The sequence below is a fragment of the Centroberyx gerrardi genome, chromosome 13 (assembly GCF_048128805.1).
Source record: "Centroberyx gerrardi isolate f3 chromosome 13, fCenGer3.hap1.cur.20231027, whole genome shotgun sequence".
NCBI lineage: Eukaryota > Metazoa > Chordata > Actinopteri > Beryciformes > Berycidae > Centroberyx > Centroberyx gerrardi.
The window spans coordinates 12,125,914-12,144,774 of NC_136009.1; the positions used below are offsets into that span (position 1 = coordinate 12,125,914).

The 18,861-nt window shown below is 42.1% G+C and overlaps 1 protein-coding gene across 1 annotated transcript; it reads right to left on the bottom strand.

The window, feature by feature from the left end:
- Positions 1 to 525: 525 nt before the first annotated feature.
- On the bottom strand, positions 526 to 17,956 carry ocln1 (occludin1). Its single transcript, XM_078287642.1, has 13 exons — positions 16,820 to 17,956; positions 15,395 to 15,597; positions 14,916 to 15,087; positions 14,502 to 14,552; positions 14,031 to 14,126; positions 9,354 to 9,908; positions 8,014 to 8,217; positions 7,772 to 7,933; positions 3,025 to 3,179; positions 2,052 to 2,312; positions 1,153 to 1,324; positions 737 to 778; positions 526 to 627 (listed from the first exon to the last, which is right to left on the bottom strand). Exons 1-13 carry the CDS (start codon positions 17,954 to 17,956, stop codon positions 526 to 528), a joined length of 3,312 nt encoding a protein of 1,103 aa, XP_078143768.1.
- Between the last annotated feature and the right edge of the window lie 905 nt (positions 17,957 to 18,861).

Below are 18,861 nucleotides of genomic sequence, written 5' to 3' on the forward strand. Positions count from 1 at the left end.
GTATCAAAAATGACCATATATTATATCCCTGAAATTGAAAAAATGACAAAAGGCAGCTTGAAGTAGAGAATATGGACAAAGGTTTTCAACTCAAGTCAGGTTCATATATACCTACTGTGAGAACCATCTCATATCTCAAGGCATGAGAATGTTGCAAAATCGCAAAAAAACGTGTTTGTCCTGTAACATTCCTTGCAGCTTGTAGAGCAGTTTCCCTTTATTTATTAGGTCAAACAGTGTAGTGTCTATCAGCAGCTCTGCAAGGACTAATCTATTCTGACAGCTGGGGAAAGTAATCAACAAGTTGTAAACATGAAATAAGGTCAAAAATAGTTTAGAGGTTCACTGGCTGCGGCGCCAGCATGACGTCCAAAGAGCTGAACTGTTATGATCAAACATCAAAGCAGTAAAACTGAGAGAAAGCATGGCCCATGTGAGCGATTGCTCTATGTTAGCATATTGAGCAGTCTACCTTGAATCTTCAGCCTAGGTCACACACAGCCATCTTCCGCTGTTGGGTCAAAATTAACAAAGGCCGCGGTCAAAGTTCTTCACCAGGCGTTTGATGTGGAAAAGTTTGTGCCTAAGTTCTTTGCTCTGCTTCTTCTTTGCTTGATAGTCTGGCAACTAGGAACAAGAGGGAAATGAAAGCAAGCAATAAAGTAGGCAAATAAATAAATGCTGCAATAATAATAATAATATCACGTGACAAGAGGATACATCAGTTTCCACTCACCCTCTTCAGGTCCTTCAGTCTGTTATACTCATCTGCCACACCCTTAAGAAGAGAAACACAACTTCCATCACTGAATTGCACTGGATAGATCTATTTCGCCGGGATACTTTTAGATCAAAATATTTGTCATGCGTTCATCTCATATTTATAGCATAAAGGATATATGAAAAAAAATCAGAAATTGCTGCAAAAGAAAATAAAGGTCTGTCATGAAAAAATAATGGCACAAGTGATATATTTAGTTAGTTAAAATTGGTTTGGTTCTCCTTTGCGCTTTAGGTTTTCTATGGCAAAGCAATAAGCGACTACTGATAGTGAAGATGAACCAAGCTGTCACAGGTATAATTGAATATTCTAACAGCAATCTGCCCTCAGTGTTTTTCCGCTCCCCAGGTCGCCGTCCTGTTTGTCTCTACCTGGTACTTCATGGAGCCCTCGTCCAACGTGTCCAGCTCTCGGCTCAGCTTGTGCATCTGGTCACTGATGTCATCCATTTCGGCACAGAGGCTCTTATAGCGGGCCAGATCTGAGTCGAACTCCCTCTTGTACTGACGCCGCTGCTGGTCCGAAGTGATCTCAGGGTACAGCCTGGGGTGGGATATTAACATGAAGACATTAATCGGTTTAATAAGTGTTTCAATATTGATCAATATTTCTACTGGCATTCAATTAAAACATTTAAATAGCAGGCCATCTTGCCTTGAAGACAGTGGTGAGACTGGACGATATTTGTGGTATGCAAGCATTTTCTTCTGGAATGGCATGAAATACTGTCTAATTAGAAAAACTTAAGTGTCTTTCAGGCTTCCTCTCAGATAGGTAGATAGATAGGTATTTTAGGTATGGATTCAACCAATATAGGTTTTTGAAGGCAAGCGTCGATACCAATATTCTGATTTGCTAATTGATATTCAACATCTTTGAATTTGACCATTTTCAAGCCAAAAAACTGCAAAAATGACAAATATTCAGTGTTTCCCCAGAATTGTATCATTGGCAGGGTGGAGAAGCCTCTGAACCAGCATGTGGACTATGGGACACTAAGCAAATTAAATTAGTTTAGCTGGGTTGCAGCTCCTTAACTGATATATCAGTTTAACCCCAATTTTAAGGTTGCACCTCTGCTTTGATTTTAAGAGTACAATCCTTCTTCCTTCATCTCATTCAAGTACAAAATCTTTGAAATTTACCAGCATTATACAGCTTACTAAGGATCGCTTTCAGTTGCACCATTTTGAGACCCCAATTAAATCGAATGCTTTCTGGGAGCGATGCAAGATGGCCAGAGAGTGGCAATCTTGAGGTAGTGGCCCACCTGTGGAGGTAATCTCTCTGTTCCTGGTCAAGCTCATTCCCAGTGTCTCCTCCAGTGGTATAGCCGGTCTCATACTGGGACTCCACCGCCTCCGCAGCGGAAAGGCTAGGCCCTCGCTCCTGCCTCCATTCCCTCTCTGCAGGTTGAGGAGGTTTCTTGATGCTGTCGGCCTCCTCTGAGGAGCTGCTGGAGCAAACTACCGCCCTGGTGTTCTGGTACAGAGGCTCAGGAACACGACTGTTGGTGTTGTTGGCAGAGAGGCTGTGGTAAAGCAACACACACAACAGTCAGGGGAGCTACTGTAAGTTTTAGTGTGTGTGTGTGTGTGTGCTTGCATGTCTCTTGCTGCGTTCACGTCATGTCAGATTTACCATAAATACAAGCTGGCAACTGGGAAAAAACATTCACGTCTGCCTCCTAGTGGTAATTACAAGCAGCACGTGGGAATTTCTTGTAGGTGCCGATATCTCCCACTTGTCCCACAACATTATCAGTTATATTCGCACTAATACAATCAACTGTACTTACGAAAAGCAAGCAATATCTGCTGCAGTTAAAAATAATTTTGGATGTGGGCGTTGTGTGAAGTGAACACTATCAAATTGTAGCAACAAGATGTCATCCCATTCTTCCGATATGACATGATGCAGCATATGTGTTTGTGTAAGACAATGGCGTCTTGTAAAGTTACTTGCGCTCAGAACTGGTGTGTAGACACAGACAGTATGGTCTGCATTCAAAAAGGAGGATACATGTTCCTTTTAACGTTATTTAGTCATTGAGAGGAGAGCAGATGAATAGAGGAACATTTGGCATGGCTCGTTATCCTCAATAGAAGTCAGCTGTGTATGGCTAAGGTGCAGGACAAGTAAAAAAAGTAAAAAAGGAGCATGCACCCTACTTCTTGAGTGCGCACTATAATATCTTTGTTATTCAAAGTTTTTTGTAGTGGCCAGATGTAACCATCACTCACGCGTTGCCATGGTAATTGCCCTCACTGTAGATGCTGACGGTTCCATTGCCATAGGAAACCACACTGTTCTCGGCCCTCAGGTCAGGTGCCGCCCTCTCTGATACGACAACAGTCGGCGCCTGCTGGGTGCTCCGCCCCTCTCCAACATGGTTCACCTGAAACAGTGTTAGGAAACTGGAAGTGATGAATCAAAATCACTTCAGTTAATCTAGGGGTTTGTGGTTCTGTATAATACAGTAGAATTCTCTATTTTTTCATGTTACATGTTTTCAGTTATTGATAAATGGAGTCGGGGAAAAAAATCCTGGACTCTTTGACTATGAATTCTTAGGACAGCTGACCTGGAAGGTTGGTTGTTCATGAACTCAAATCAAATCATGCATAAAAAGTATTTTAAAAATGTGATTCAAACTGCAAATTATTATATTCTGTTCCTGTGGACCTGCACCAGACAGAAAATCAAAGAAGATAAAAGGAAAGACAAGTTATGTGATCTGTATGTCTTTCTGTATGCAGAAGCTGAATGTAACATAATCATCTATACAAAGTATAGATGATCTGTACAGATGATTATACTGAGGATGAGGCAAATGCATTTTTTATGCTGGAAACAAAGAACATTTTTGTTATGTGACTCTGTCTGTACTAAATCTGTCACATAAGCAGCAAAGTGCAGAACTGCAGACTCCTCTACACTGTTCAGCACGCTGCGCTCTTGAAAGAGTCTGTGTCGCAGCCAGACACATATGTATGCATGCACACACACACACACACACAAACACACACACATTGCTACAGTGAGACACATTGAGGTCAAATGGAAAGGAACTCCAACATCCATGAGACTGGGAAGGCAGAAGTCCTTTCTTCCAGGTTTCCAGGATGATCAGTGTCTTGACTATCATCCTCCATCTCTCCTCCTATCCTCCACCATCAGAGCCACTCAGTGGGAAGGAACCACACATGGAAGCAATTCCCTGAACTGCTTTCTGCATGAAGGGCCATGTGACCAATGGAGGGCTGTGTGTGTGTGTGTGTGTGTGTGTGTGTGTGTGTGTGTCTCTATTGTCTGTATCACCAGAAACACAGGAAGAACACAGGGAAAAGAGATCAAGTGAAATCAGTGGAACGAGACTTTCTAAACCATCAAGTAAACAGAGGACATGTAGCAGGGCAATGGTGCACTTTTCTTCTCTTTCAGAAAAAGCAGCATAGCCTATCCTTTACTTTTAACACCTACAGTGTAACACAGCAAAATTACAATCTAATACAGCCACAGAAGCGATTGATCTCAGGGAAAACGCCTTTTAAATAAACCATTACATATAAACAAATAGAAACTAATTGTGTAGTAAGAAATTCTACAAGCAGAGATAGACAAAGCAAGCCTCAAATCATACAGAGAATAACAGATATTCAAAATGCATTATGCCTCATGTAATCCGCTGCCATATAATGCATCATTAATGACTTCTAGACTTCAACCTATTTCTGGACTGGAGCCTAGTCTCACAGGATGAGGATGAGGATCCAGTGAGCTGGCGGGAGTGTCTGGAACAACCAGCCTGTGATATGGATCTGATGACTGGTGAGTCACTGGTTGTTCCTCTCAGTTGAAAACCTGCTAGAAACTGCGGGGAATCCCTCTGTGAGAATCAGACACGGTCAAGCAGCAAGGCACTGTGACGGCCTCTGTTTTGTGAAATTCACATGGAATTAAAGGGAAACACACCACACACTTTAGACAATCCTGTATGTTATTCTTATCCTCTAGGACAAGTCCAGTCAATATTTGTGGACACAAACAACTCTCTCCCAAAGCCAGAAACCAGAGAACTAAGCCTGGAGACTGTAGGACATCTGGAACTGCTCCAGAGATGAGCAACGGCAGACTGATTTTATGGACCCACAGATTTGTTAGAATTTTTATACCTCTTTTCACTTATTGCCAGTTCTGCAACATAAAATGTGCCCATATGCCCACAAAACCCCCCTGTGTGCCTTTGCACACACCATCCTGCATTTATTCCTTCTCTGTGGAGCAGCTACACACTTCACACCTCATCACATCACGTTTACAGTAAGTCTCCGTCCTGTGGGTTCCGGCTCCGGCAGAGATGCTCATGTTCACGAATATTAATTGAGCTGTCCTAGACCATAGGGACAACATACAAATGTCTAAATTGAGCGGTGATTCCTTTTAAACGGCCGATACTATATTCTCATTTTAGTCGAGCCTTCTCTCAATTACCACACTTTACCAATTCTGTTTAGAGAGAATGTAGCACAAAATACTGGGAAATGAGTTCTTTGCTGGGGATCCAATCTGCAGCGAGTGTGAAGCAACCCCTTTGCAGAGTGAATCATTTAGCGCCACCGCGTTCTGTAGGGATTCACACAGCAACACTGAGGCAACTCAACCCTTTTTATACATTATACATGTCACATACATTATATATGCCTCCCTGCAAGGCAAGCATCTTCACTGCGATACAAGACTGCCCCAGAATAGGGCTTGCATCACGACGCACCAACTCACTAGAGGCTTTGCAATGATATATGTAGGCCAAGGCCTCCACGGATAAATTGATTGTGAATACATTTTTTCCCTTTCCATTATGAGTCACGGTGGACATCCACTCAGAAGAGAAAAGAAAAAGTAGTAGACTGCTACCCCCCTAAGTAGATTAATCACTGCTATAAGCTACCAGAGTGAAGTACAAACAGCACAGCAATCACTTAGCTGTTGCTCGGGCAAATGGGATATACATTTTCCACCAATTACAATACAGCATTATTACCAAACTACTATTGTCTAATACTGCTACTACTACATAATTGCAATACTACTAGTAATAATCTGATTCTTCATTGATCCCAGCAGAGAAATGTTCTCTTTGCTTGCCCGGCTCCACAGGGAGGTCAGAGGTCAGGTTCAGCTGCACAACAGCACTCCTGCAGCTGGAGGGGACTCAGTGTCTTGTTCAAGGACACTCCAGCAGCATGGCTGCTTGCCGACACAGGGACTTGAACCCAGGTCCTCTGGCTGTGTAGTGGTCTCACTGCACCACTCTGCTGCCCATGGAGGATGTGAAGCTGGTGTTTTATGGAAATCTGCATCATTTCAAAACACGGGGCGATTTCAAATATATTGAATCCTGCGTTAATATCCTTTATGCCATAATCCTCAAAGAGTACTATGTAGAAACCTCACTCGAGTTGGAGGAGCTGAAATATCATTGTTTTTTTCAGTTGGATGCTGTACTTTTTATCTGTTTTGGTGAATTAGGCCAATTATATAGAGAGAAAATAGTGTCAAAAAATAATGCCTTGAGTTACTTGGTGTAATTCCATTGTTACGCAAAGTTTATCAATGTATATCAAAAATACATAATTCTGTGTTCAAAATAATGTTATTGTCTTGCAGCTAATGTGTTGATAATAAATGTCTACAGCTAAAAAGTAATGTGGTAGGTTAATTTCATGCTTTCATTTTCCAGGCACTTTTATCAAATAGTTAATATTTTATTTAAAACCACACTCTCTACTCAAACTGCTTTGTCTCTTAGTCAATCATTTCGTAGCATTCTTCTTACTTGACTGTTAGCTTACTAGCTGGTCTAGCTATGTTACTTGTGTTACAATCCTATATTGAGAGCTGGAAATTCTAGTAAATAATGTACCGATGGGTGAAGTAGCTGGTATGGTTACCTGAAACACCTGCAGCTTATGCTGTCAATCAAAAGAAGGGGCGGGAGCTTCCTCTCCAAGCCGCTGCACTGAGATCCAGATGTAAACATTGCAGCCTTGTAAACATTAAAAATTAAGACTTTCCGAACGTCTTTGAAGGTAATACATTTATTCGGCATAGTCTCTGAGGTCTAACAACATACTCTACGTCTGTAAGAAATTATGAATGTAAACAAATCCACGTTGTTTACATGGAAATACTGTTGTTCCCCTTTAAATCATGTGTGATAATGTGTCCAGGAAATGTGTGTTTGGTAACTGTTCAAACAACCTGCCACTTAACCGTGAGGTGTGCGACTCACAAAGGGACTCATGATCTGTTTCCTGTCACAAGGGATCCTGTGATGGTGCATGTCAGTTTTTATATGGTCTCTCTCTGCAGCTGTTATCACCAGGCTGGTTAATGATCAGTCAGAGTGAAACCTAGGTGTGCCAAAGATAAACACCAGCATGCTCTGAGTCAACAGCAGCAGGTAGTGTGAGTTTCTGAAAACTGCCGTGATGAATGGTCACTAACAAGATGAGAGAATCACCGTGATGTTTTTGTATCGGTCCTGAGACTTCGTACTAGCTGGTGTCCAGACAAGAGCAAGCAAGAGATCACAAGCAGTGAAGTCACTCAGTAACTCAGGCCGATTCTTGCTGTTTTCTGCATTTTTGGAGTGCCGCTATCCCATGTTCCCCATGGTTCTCTAGCTTTTGTTTTTGTTTGAATTAGAAAGGAATTAGAAAGAAATATTAACTTTGTAGCTTCCATCACTGTCAAACAAGATTGGAGAAGACTTATGTGGATTAACTGTGGTGTGGGTGTTATTATGATCATAATATTGTTGATATTTGTGATGATATAAAGACCTTTTGTGGAATTCAGTAGTATATATCAATGCCCATTCACTCATTCACCTGCTTATACACTAATTCATTCATTCCATTCATTCTCTGTGTTAATAAAAAAAATCACTAAATGAATTAGCGAATAACCAAAGATCAGCCTCACCCAATCCTGGACGTCCTGTCCCTCGGAGGTCCTGACCAGCGGCTGGTCCCAGTAGATGTTGGCTTTGCCGTGGCGCCAGATCTTGCTGCGGGTCTTGTAGGCGTAGTAAGCAGCCAGGGAGAGAGCCACCACCACCATCAGGCCCAGCACTAACGCAACCGCCTGCAACACAGAGGGGAGGGAGTGAATTATCAGTGAGTAGAACAGAATAGAGTAGAATACAATAGAATTATCCCACGAACCTCCTCCGGGTCCATGTAGCAGTAGTGCTGCAGGTATTGATTGTACATGGGGAACCCCCCGGGGAAACCGGCCCCCACGCTGCCGCTGAGGCTCGGGCTGCCCTGGATGTTTTGACACATCATCAGCATGGGGTTGTACAGCATGCTCTGGGAGCTCTGGGACGTCGGGTTCACCCCGATCACAAAGATGATGTCGATGATGCCCTTGAAAACAAAAGAAAGACAGGCTCAATCACAATTTCAATGTGCTGAATAATGTGTTTAAGCAATGCTGTCGATGCAATTTACTAAAAATGCAAAAGTATAACCATAAAATAACTATAAACACACTCATCCCTCAGTCGTTTTCAGCACATTATACTGATCATTTGATGTGCCTATGTGTTTATTTTAAGTGTTTTACATATTTTCTGTTGTGAGAATGTGTTTTATGCCTTGCTGCACCCAAGTTTCCCATTTTGGGTAAAGTCTTAAACAAGAAGGAGAAATTCACCCTAAAACACTTTAACACCATTAAAAAACACCTGTCGGTGGTGTGCCTTACATATCTGGGCCCTTTTGTTGCTTGGTGGTGTATTTTTCTTATTCCCGCAAATTGGCCAAATGTCGATGACATGATGTTACCTTGAGATATTTCCAGTGCAGCTACAATGTTTTACGTTTTATCGCAGACAATTTTACAAATGTCTAAAACATCAGTGTTCCAGGTTTTGGTGTCAGTACCTTAGAATCAAAGAGTAAAGGCTTCTTTCTAGACTCACCAGTGTGCATAAATGAACAATCATAAAGGGAGAAATCCATTGTAGAAGAGGCAGAGACACCAATTTTCTCCACCAACAATAGCGTCAATAGACCAGAAGCGCAAGGGGCGTGACTCACTTTTTCTTGACTGGAAAAACTCTTGCTCACTTGCTCTTACTATGCTAAAGCTATCACTATCACTATTGGTCTTTCCACATAGACCCCACATATAACATATAACCCACAGCTGAAGGCCACAAGTTCACGTCCGTTCTCTGGGGTTGTTGAAAGTCATTCTGAGAAACGTAGGAAATCAATAACTGAGGTAGAAGTAGATAAGGAAGGTTGAGAGAAAGTGGGTACACCAAAAACAGTAAATTACAACACTTCATGACAAAATAACTCCTGGAATGTTTTGAACATCACAGATTGATGATATCTAACAGTGTACGAGTATCCGAGGGTGGATTCCTCCTTCAGAATAATGATTATTTGATAGAGAAAATACTATCGAAGCTGAACTCTCTTTATGTCCACACGTTTTATGTAGTGAAAGAGGCCTGATGATGGCACACAAAGATTCGGTGAGGTCGCCTTACTTGCAGGACAGCTAAGATGATGTCACAGATGAACACGGTGAGGTAGAACCTCCGTCCCCTCATGAGCCGCGACCGCGAGAAACTCCCCACCAGGAACCCCAGCGAAACCAGGAAGTTGATGGCCGCCATGGAGATCATGGCCGACTTGGCGGAGTACGGCGTCATGTAGGAGCTGGCGTAGCCGTAGCTGCCTCCGTAGTACCCCGACCCCGTCCCTCCGGCCCCGCCCGCCGCCGCCCCGACCCCGTAGCCCCCGTACCCGACCCCGTGCATGTCCCACACTAAGGTGGAGGCCACGCAGGCGAAGATGAGGAAACACATGATCACCGTGGCTCCCTCGAAGGTTTTGACGAAGCCGGGGGGAGAAAACAAGCGGTAGAAGTGCTGAGGCTTCTCCTCCATGTAGTAGGAGTCCGGAGGGAGGCGGTAGGAGTAGGGGACATACTGGCTCCGGGGGGATTGGACGCCCCGCGAGGGATAGAAGCTGTGGGAGGCGGTGCTGTAAGGCGGACTGTACACAGGGGGGCTATCGTACTGCCGAGGGTCATACATGATTCAGTGGTGATTACTGGTTCCAGCTGGAGGAGGGAGGAAAAACAACATGGAATGAATTCATGGTATTTTACAAAAAAAGAACTGAAATATTCTATCATTTTACATTATATATATTTTCAGTTCTATTATAAAATAACATTTGGATCCATTTTGGCAACAACAGCTTTTCTAACAGCTGTTCTAACCTTGTGTTTTCTTATTCCTCTGGAGTGATACCTTTATGAATCTAGTCACTGATTTACTAAAAATTCTATAAAATAATTCTAACACATAGGCTCTACTGCATACCCCCACTTCCGCAGTAGGGCCAGGTAGAAATATCGATTTTCCAATTAATTGCTATTTTCTTTTGGACAATCTGATATTGATTCTGAAAATGATTCTGAAAATGATTCTGAAAATGATTCTTTTTTCAGTGGATGTGTGGATGTGTGTAGATTTTCACAAAGCTAGGCTTCTATTGTAGGAGGAGGCCCGTTTCTATTGTAGTGGGCCTCCACTCCTCCAGTTGTCAATGTTAAACATTAACCTTTTTAGTAATGCATCATATTATAGAGGGTTCCCTGTGCAGTTCACAGCATTCATTCTCAGAAAATGTCTTTCATATCTAACTAGTATTGGCATTGTAACTGAAGAACCCCTTATTGAATCGATATGGAACCAAATTGATATTGAATCGAATCGGGAGATCAGTGCTGATACCCAGCCCTATTCTCAGTCATTTTTATCACTTTCCATTGTTCATTTGATGCCTATATGTTTATTTAAAGTGTCCTACAGTCTTTCGCTGCACAGCATGCACCTCTCTGCCCTTGTTTCACCCCACCCCATCTCAACACCCTCTCTCCAGTATCACTGACCCACGCTCCATCACTCTAGTGGAACTCAACCCAGCAGGCTTCAATAATTCAGACAGACAGCAGATCAGAGGCGAGCCGGGGCAGCCATGCATAGTGTTTACTGCAAGGGGAACCACAGACGTGTTCCCTCATATACTGCAGCTATGTTACCTGCGGACCAGCTGAGTGGCAGCCTATGGACTGAATGTAACGAACAGTGGGGAAGCTACAAAATAAGTCATGTGTAGCCCAACAGTTTGGGATTTTTGATCAATCTCTCAAAAGTATGAAAGACAAATTTATCTCCTGCTCTCTCTCTCCCTGACTCTCTCTCTCTCTCTCTCTCTCTCTCTCTCTCTCTCACACACACACACACACACACACACACAAGCATGTTCTCACCCTTAAAGGCAGGATACACTAAATAATTCAAAAGCTGAACTGGACAAATCCATTCATTCTGGCACATATCAAAGCAAATTAAATTCAAGGTTCCAGTTCACAGAAAAATCTGTCTGCTCTCCATGTTCAGTGAAAATATGACCAGTTCATTTGATAACTGTTATCATCAGTCAAAACAAAATAAAAGTCCTTTACAAATGCTTTACAAGTCCGCTATTTACACCCTTGAAAAATTTCTGACGTCAGATAATTAAACAGGTCTAATTAAAAGAACAATTAATTTACACGTTCACACAAACTACAACAGACAAATGAGCAACAAAGAAGTATAGTATAGTAGGCCTATTAGATGTTACACAACTTACCAAGAGTCTGTGGAAAACGTTGTTCAACTTTGCACCAGTCCGGTTGCAATCGTTCATTCATTCATGCGCGTCTCCGTTGAAAACATCGTTGTGTCCGTTTTATATCTTCTCTACGATCGTAAAATCCGACATTTTCCATCGTTACTTCTTCAGTAAAACACTTTGTCTTCTGGAAAATTGTGAAAAACGCGTTGGGCCACCTGTCTCGAGGTGGGCCTGCACCGGCTGTGTGCCACGCGCATGACCGGAGGCTTCCACATGTCACCTAGTGCCTTGAATGGTCTCATAGACAGGCTTAGTGATTCAAGTGTCCTTTGATAGTTTATACTAGTTACATGCAAATTATTCAGCGATGCAAATGTTCATCACCCACCAGTTCCACCCCTCAATGCATGCAAAGCTTTTTTTTTAGGCTATGTTTAAAAGCAAAATGTTATTTATTGCAATATTCATCATCGTACACGTTGTTTACATCAGTTGTGTGTGCCATTAACCCAACATGATTTACTTTAAAACCGCAGCTGTGGACAACTGTTGTCAATAATGCATTTGTAGCCAATTCATTAGGCTACAAGGTCATAACAATGACTGAATGTATGCATGTTGCTGTTGTTGTTGTTGTTGTTGTTGTTAAAGTGGTCATAAATACAATGAAACAGGCCTTCATACATCACATCAGAGGCTGTCTCATAAGGCATTAAAGGCAGTCTCAGACGGTTTGGTAGTGTTAATGCATTACTTCAACCAGGCACCTATCATAGTCTAAATGGAAATCTTTCCACTTTGGACAGATGGATGGACTTTGTGCAGTTTATGAGTCTTTTTTATTACTGTATGAGTGATACATATTATATTGCTGGGTATTTCGTATTTTGCAATACTAAATATGCTCAGGTCTATAGCACATTCATAACCCCTGAACAACTGAACAATAGCTTCATGACAGCAACATGACACATTGATGAATTCTGACTTTCATACAGGGATCCATTTGTGACCGGTGTTGGATGGAAACACATCACATTACAGTAATTCATGTCTTTTCACAGCAACAAGCAGTGTAATTCGTTTTCCATTCACATTTCTCTACAATTCAAATAGCTGGTGGAAGTGTTTTGCTAACTAGCCGAAGATTCATTTCAAGTTCCCTGGTTAAGTAGTAAACTTAATCCTTTGTTGAGGATGTAACATTATGTAGCGGGCCTTGCTAAGTGTATCTAAAATAATAGTAGCTGTTAAAGGATAATTCCAGTTGTTTTCAACCTGGGCATTATTTTCCTAGTTTTTGCCATCATGACAATTAATTGTGTTCAAAAACTCGTCACTTACTTCACTGTAGAGCTTTACGTACCTCCAGTCTGCAGGGAGCTGCTGTCCAATATACACACAGAGGACCAACGCAATCTCCAACAGTTGAACCCAAGTGATTAAAACACCTCCTTAGTGCTTTTTGTATGAGTTAGTAAGCTAGCCAAATGTCTTTCTGGTGTTTGTAGCAAGCTATGTACCAAGCTAGGGAGCAAAGGTGCAATAAGTACAATTTTTATTGTCTGTTTACTGGGGATGACATAGCTGTTGATCAGTACCAGTGACTCAACAATTACTTCACTACTGGCTTTCAGTAGCTACTCACTTGTCCCACTCATCACTCAAACCTAGCTGCTGGAGGACAGTGCTACAAGTGAGTTGTTTTTGTTCTCAAGCCAAAAAAGGCAAATGACAAAGCAGTATTACCATTATAGTATTTGAAATTGTGATATAGGTCTACTACTTCTTCACTAGACATTTTGGTTGGATTTCTGCTCTATAGCTTGCTTGTCTCTGTTGTGAAAAGGTGACTTTATGTGTCAATAACAGACCCTAACCCTAACCCTATCAATGTTGTTGTGATTCCTTATCACTGATAGAGGAAGATAATAAATGTCCCAGTGGTCTAATATTAACGTGACGTCCTGTGTTCAAATCTGGCCCAGGACCTTTGTCACATGTCATCCCCCTCTCTTTCTCTCCCAATCTTGCCTGTCTCTCTCTACTTTGAACTATCTAATAAAGGCGAGAAATGGCCATAAAATCATCATTAAACAAAAAAAGACAATTTTCGGTAGGACTTTTATTTTGAAACTTACACTCAATTGACACATTTTTGCTTTGCAGTGGCACAACTGACATGAGTATTGCAAGAAAATATAACATGACATGTAATGAAAGCTATAAGGACTGAATCATTTTTGAATCATGTGCCATGTAGCTGTTATGGAACTCTAGTTCAGGTGTTATGAATGTGTTGTAAACCATTCATGTAATGTCTTACCTCATGTTGACACCAATTGAAATATATCACACAATCCACAAAGTCTACAGTAATCCAAAATGAAAACATGCTTTTCATACAAAATACAATATATTCAAAGCACCATAGGTGCTGACATGACAAAATAATTTCTCTCAAAGAAAGAGACAAAGGACGCTGGTCATTGTGTGCCACAGCTATCTCTTCATGTCTGACATTTTGCCACGGTGTCCTGGTCAAAACTGCGGATCCTGTTTTTGATGTGGCTTAGTTTAGCTTTCAGATAGTCGTAGCGTTCTTTCTTCTCTAGGAAGGCAGGGTCCTGTGAAGTCACACAGAAACAATCCATTGAAAAACGACTGCAACCTCAACTACTCAAATCTGTGTCTTTCACTTTTTCTGTTTCTCCTCCTCTCTTCCTCTGCTAGCTATTGTCTAGCCTTGATTCTCCCTGTAATGCAGTTGTGTTAAATGAGAATTTCCAGAGTTGCCCACATTTCAAAGTGGCAGCAATATTATCTGCATCAGTGGACAGCTTTATTGAAAAAGCAAATATTACCTGGGTGTTTACACAACAGTAACAATTCTAATACATCTCTCAGTTAAACGTTAGAGTGATTGCTGAATGATTTTTGGAATTGTTTCAGAGTGAGCAGATAGGGAACGTGAGGGGAATGGTGACTCCTCCATCACTTACACTCTTTTTCTGCTCAAACTTCTTCAGAATGCGTTGAATTCTCTTCCGATCCTAAGGGACAAACAGAATAATATCCAGATGAAATGATTGCATATGAGATATAATGCTTATACAACAATCTCTAGAATAATTACATCATGTAGAAATAGAGACATTCAGCAGGTCTGAACAATAAGCCACATTTGCAATGGTATAGAGCTCAAAAAATACACACTTAATCAATAGTTTTGGCTTATAATCTGTTTAAAATGCTAGGATGCCTAACCATGACCTCTTGATGCAGGTATACATGAATTGAATGAACTCACCATGTGAAGAAGAGAGGGAAATCTACCTTTACCTAACACTCTACATCCTACAAGTACATCAAAGAAATTATTTATCTGAAAATGTGTCATTATTCATCTATCTCACCTCCTGGCTTTTTCCACCTCGGAGGAGTTTGGCCATCATGGCGTCCAACTCGCTGAACTTATTGAGGGCAGCGCTGATGTCTCTGTGAAGATCCTTGTATTCCTGATACTGGTCATTAAAAACAGCTTTGTACCTCTCCCTTTCCTCCACAGAGCTGATCTCTGGATACTTCCTGTAGGGATAAGAGTATATTAGACAACACAGGCTGAGAAGGGTTATTACATGGTGACAACAAACTGATTGTTCTTTTTTGTCTCCGTACAGTTGTTTGATGGTTATCGAGTCAATCTATCAGCAGCAAATATCAAATAACCAACAGGGACATGACTATTAAAGGAATACCTTAACATTTTGAATTTTAGCTTTCATTTTAGAGAATCTGAAGGACTAATGTCGGAAAAGAAATCTTGGGTGAAGAAAAATAGTCAACTTACAGTCAAAATATCTCTTTCACATACATAGGCCAAATTCTCACTCACATGATGTAGTCTGCGATGACATGTATTTTGGGGATGTAAGCAGGAGCTATGGCTCTGTTGAGGGTGACTGGATCTTCATGGACCTCAGTGATGAGTGTGTGCTGATTGATAGGCTTTTTACGCAGAGACCCATCTATATCATCCTCAAATGCTATCCTCTTTGTTTTGGTCGGGGCCAGTGGGATGGAGGGATGATGCTGTTCCTGAGGTCAAAGGTGAAAGAAAGAAAAATGTGAACTGACAATTTTTCAAATGAAGTTCTCTAATGACTATTACCCATCATGTGTGCAGGCCTGTGCCATCATTAATATAACAACTAGCTTTCTAAGAAGTCTTGAAGCAAAATGTAGGCGTCATGGACAAATACAAAACCGTCAGAAAAATAGTCCCTTTATTCTCCTTTGACAAGCTCTGCCTCTGAAGCTGCATTCCCTCAGCTGGGAGATGGAAATATTATGTTCACTCCTGGCCTCTCACCCTTTCTTATTTGACATCAAATATATTAGCTGACCGTGTTGGTTCTCACCCGTAGGTGGTGGCTGTGATGGCTGATAACATGGTTTCTATTTGCAAACAGTAATAAGCTCAGAAGCTATTGAAGGGAGCAACCAGCAGTGCTTGGTATATGAAAAACAATGGCATGTCTGTCTTATGTTCTCACTTCAATACATTGTACAGAGCACACACATTAACACATATACTATTTGTATATCTCATATGTGTGTATATACACTGATAGTATAGATTGCACATGAACTGAAAATGTAAACACGCTTCTGCCAAGTTTTCTTGACTGACTTGAGATTTCATCAGAGTTGCTCTGCCGCTGTTGTTTTGAGGCTATTGTTGGCTCATTTGCAATCAGTCATCGCAGCCCTCACTGTGACCTGAATGTGGTGTTTGATGTGACACATATACCTAAAATAACCCTTAAGATGACAAGAAGACAGTGATGCCCGAACTGCACTCACAGCTTAAGTCATATTATGACTAAGCCTCCTGTCTCACACCTAATGTGACCTGGGAGAGACAGAGTGTGTGACAGAGCAATAGAGACAGAGTAAGTGAAGGAGTCACACTAGAAAGGGATAAAGCACAGTCTAAAGATGTTCAGGAATAAAGAGCCGACTGGCACTGTGCAAAGCCAGTTATGAAGAACATTTTAAAGGGGAACTTCACACATTTTTAATAGACTATCTATAATGTATTTTATCATAACTGTATTACTTTGTGACTCTTTGTTTAACAATATTTTGCACATGTTCTTAATAATATCTCATATACTGTATATGTGATGACCAGTTAGCATACTCTGGAATAAGAGGCTTTAATCTTTTCATTAATATTATTTCCTTCACACTTTGAATTTAGAAGAGATGAGATAGGTCCTTAATCTCAAATTTCTATAAAAGTTGGGAACTTTACCTGATTCCCAAACTGCTCCCTGTCCCTGCGTGCGGCCTCATGCCTCCACATCCTCAGACACACCAGGAAGCTTATGAGATACATCAACATGTTGATGAAGATGAAAGCCGTTCCCGCCATCTGGCCCCCATCGACCCGACACAGATTGGCCATGATGGGGTTAACGCCTATTGTCGTGTAGCACAGCCCCCCGCGGTTCAGGTCGTTCAGGTACACAATCCCCGCTGCCATGTAGAGCAAGAACAGTGCCACGTTGATGAACGCCTCCGTCAGCGGCCACCAGGGGGAGTCGAGGAGAATGGTGCGGTAATACATGGTCATGCCCATTACCAAGAGGATCAAGGTTATGATCCAGGAGACTCCAGCTACAGCTAGGATAAAGGGAGTCATGGGGCCTCTGTAGCTGTACCCGGACATTCCGAGCCCATTGTTGTATGCCCCGTTATAGAGTCCGTAGGTGTTGGACCACTCGCTGTCTTTCTGGATGTAGGCAACGACGCAGGCAAAGACCATGCCGCCAAACAGGAGCTCGAGTCCGGCGAGGAGCCTGAGCAACCCAGGCCACGATTTCAAATAAGAGTACTTGAGTTTATAGACCTCCACCTTCTCGGCATAGTACTCCGCAGGGTGGATACTGGTCAGTACCGATTCCTCTCGCGGGCCCTGATGGAACAGATCATCGTCAATGGGGCTGTCCCTTAATAAAGGCTTATGGGAGCTCAGCGATCCGTCCTGGGTGTCCCAGTGCCTGCGCTCCAGCAGGGGACTAACAGGAGGACTCACCCTGGTCCCATTGGGAACGATCTTGATCCTTGTAGAGCTGGCTTCAGAGTCACTAAAAGTGTCATCTCCCTTTGTCCATTTCTGGACGATGCTCCCCCATGACTGAGGGAGGAGGGATTTCAGCCTGTTCTTTATGCTCCCTTTGCTGTCATCATTCTCTCTTTCTGCGTAAGGTGGAGTGCTGGATGTGCGGCCGGTGGAGTTGCCATCGTCGTCTGAGATAGTATCTGACGTGGGTGTGTGAGCAACCCACACAGGCACTGGTACATCACTAATGGAGTTTCTCTTGCTAGAGGAGGACCCAGACATACTCTCGGGGTCTTGCCTCTTGAATTTTCTGCTCCAGTTTTTCATGTTATGGGCTGATTTTGGTGATTCATTGAGAAGGGAGTGATCACAGAATCATCTTGAGACATAGAGAGGGGGAAACTGTGGAAAGGAAAACAAGAGTACAGATCACTTTTGTAAAATGAGTTTATATGCATATGTACCACATGTATATGCTTTGAAATCTATCATCAATAACGTATAATAGTGCATGGGTAACACACTTCAACCTTAGTAGCTTGCTTGTTATGATTTGCAACACGACTCCTACAGTATGTTCCTGTAGTCCATTCAAATCAAAATGACTCGGTGGAAGTGTGAAATATATCAGCTTTGCACTTTGTATCACATCACATAAATCCCTAAATTGAAATGATGGTAACAACTGAGACATGTTTGCGAAACACTGATTTCCCTTTGTTCTGCTTGATAAAGTCAGCATGCAGTAATGGCACACGATGGCCTCCCTTCTGGGAATCTAAGATAAACCCATTCATCACATTGTGCGGTCAGCGTTAGAGACACTTTAAGCTCTCTGTTGGAGTACACAGCTTTCCCGGCTCCTTGCTCACACAACTCAGAGAGAGAGAGAGAGAGAAAGAGAGAGAGAGCACAACATGGCTTTACACAGTAAGAAAGCTCCCAGACTTCAGTGGCGCTCAAGCTCCACAAATTACAGCGGAGTTTAAGCTGAGCTGTGACTCACAACAAAGCCACAGCACAAGCTTTTAATACACAGCAACAGTCATGCAACTGTCATCATGGCACTTCAGAGCGGAAATACAGGACGACGACACAGCACATTTACTGTAAAGGCAACAAAAGTATCCAAACACCATCAACTTCCCTTACCTCTTTGAACCCAACTCCGTCACTCTGTCCAGGCAGATGTTTGTTTTCTGGGAGAACTTTGAGCGGCTGCCTGTATATGC

Bases quoted from the DNA above. Each gene is read 5' to 3' on its own strand.
- ocln1 (XM_078287642.1), bottom strand. From the start codon at position 17,956: ATGAAAAACTGGAGCAGAAAATTCAAGAGGCAAGACCCCGAGAGTATG. The intron at 15,598-16,819 runs GTAAAGTTCCCA...CTTTGACCTCAG, and splicing joins GGGAGCAGTTTGGGAATCAG to GAACAGCATCATCCCTCCAT. The intron at 3,180-7,771 runs GTGAGGCTGATC...ACACTGTTTCAG, and splicing joins GACAGGACGTCCAGGATTGG to GTGAACCATGTTGGAGAGGG.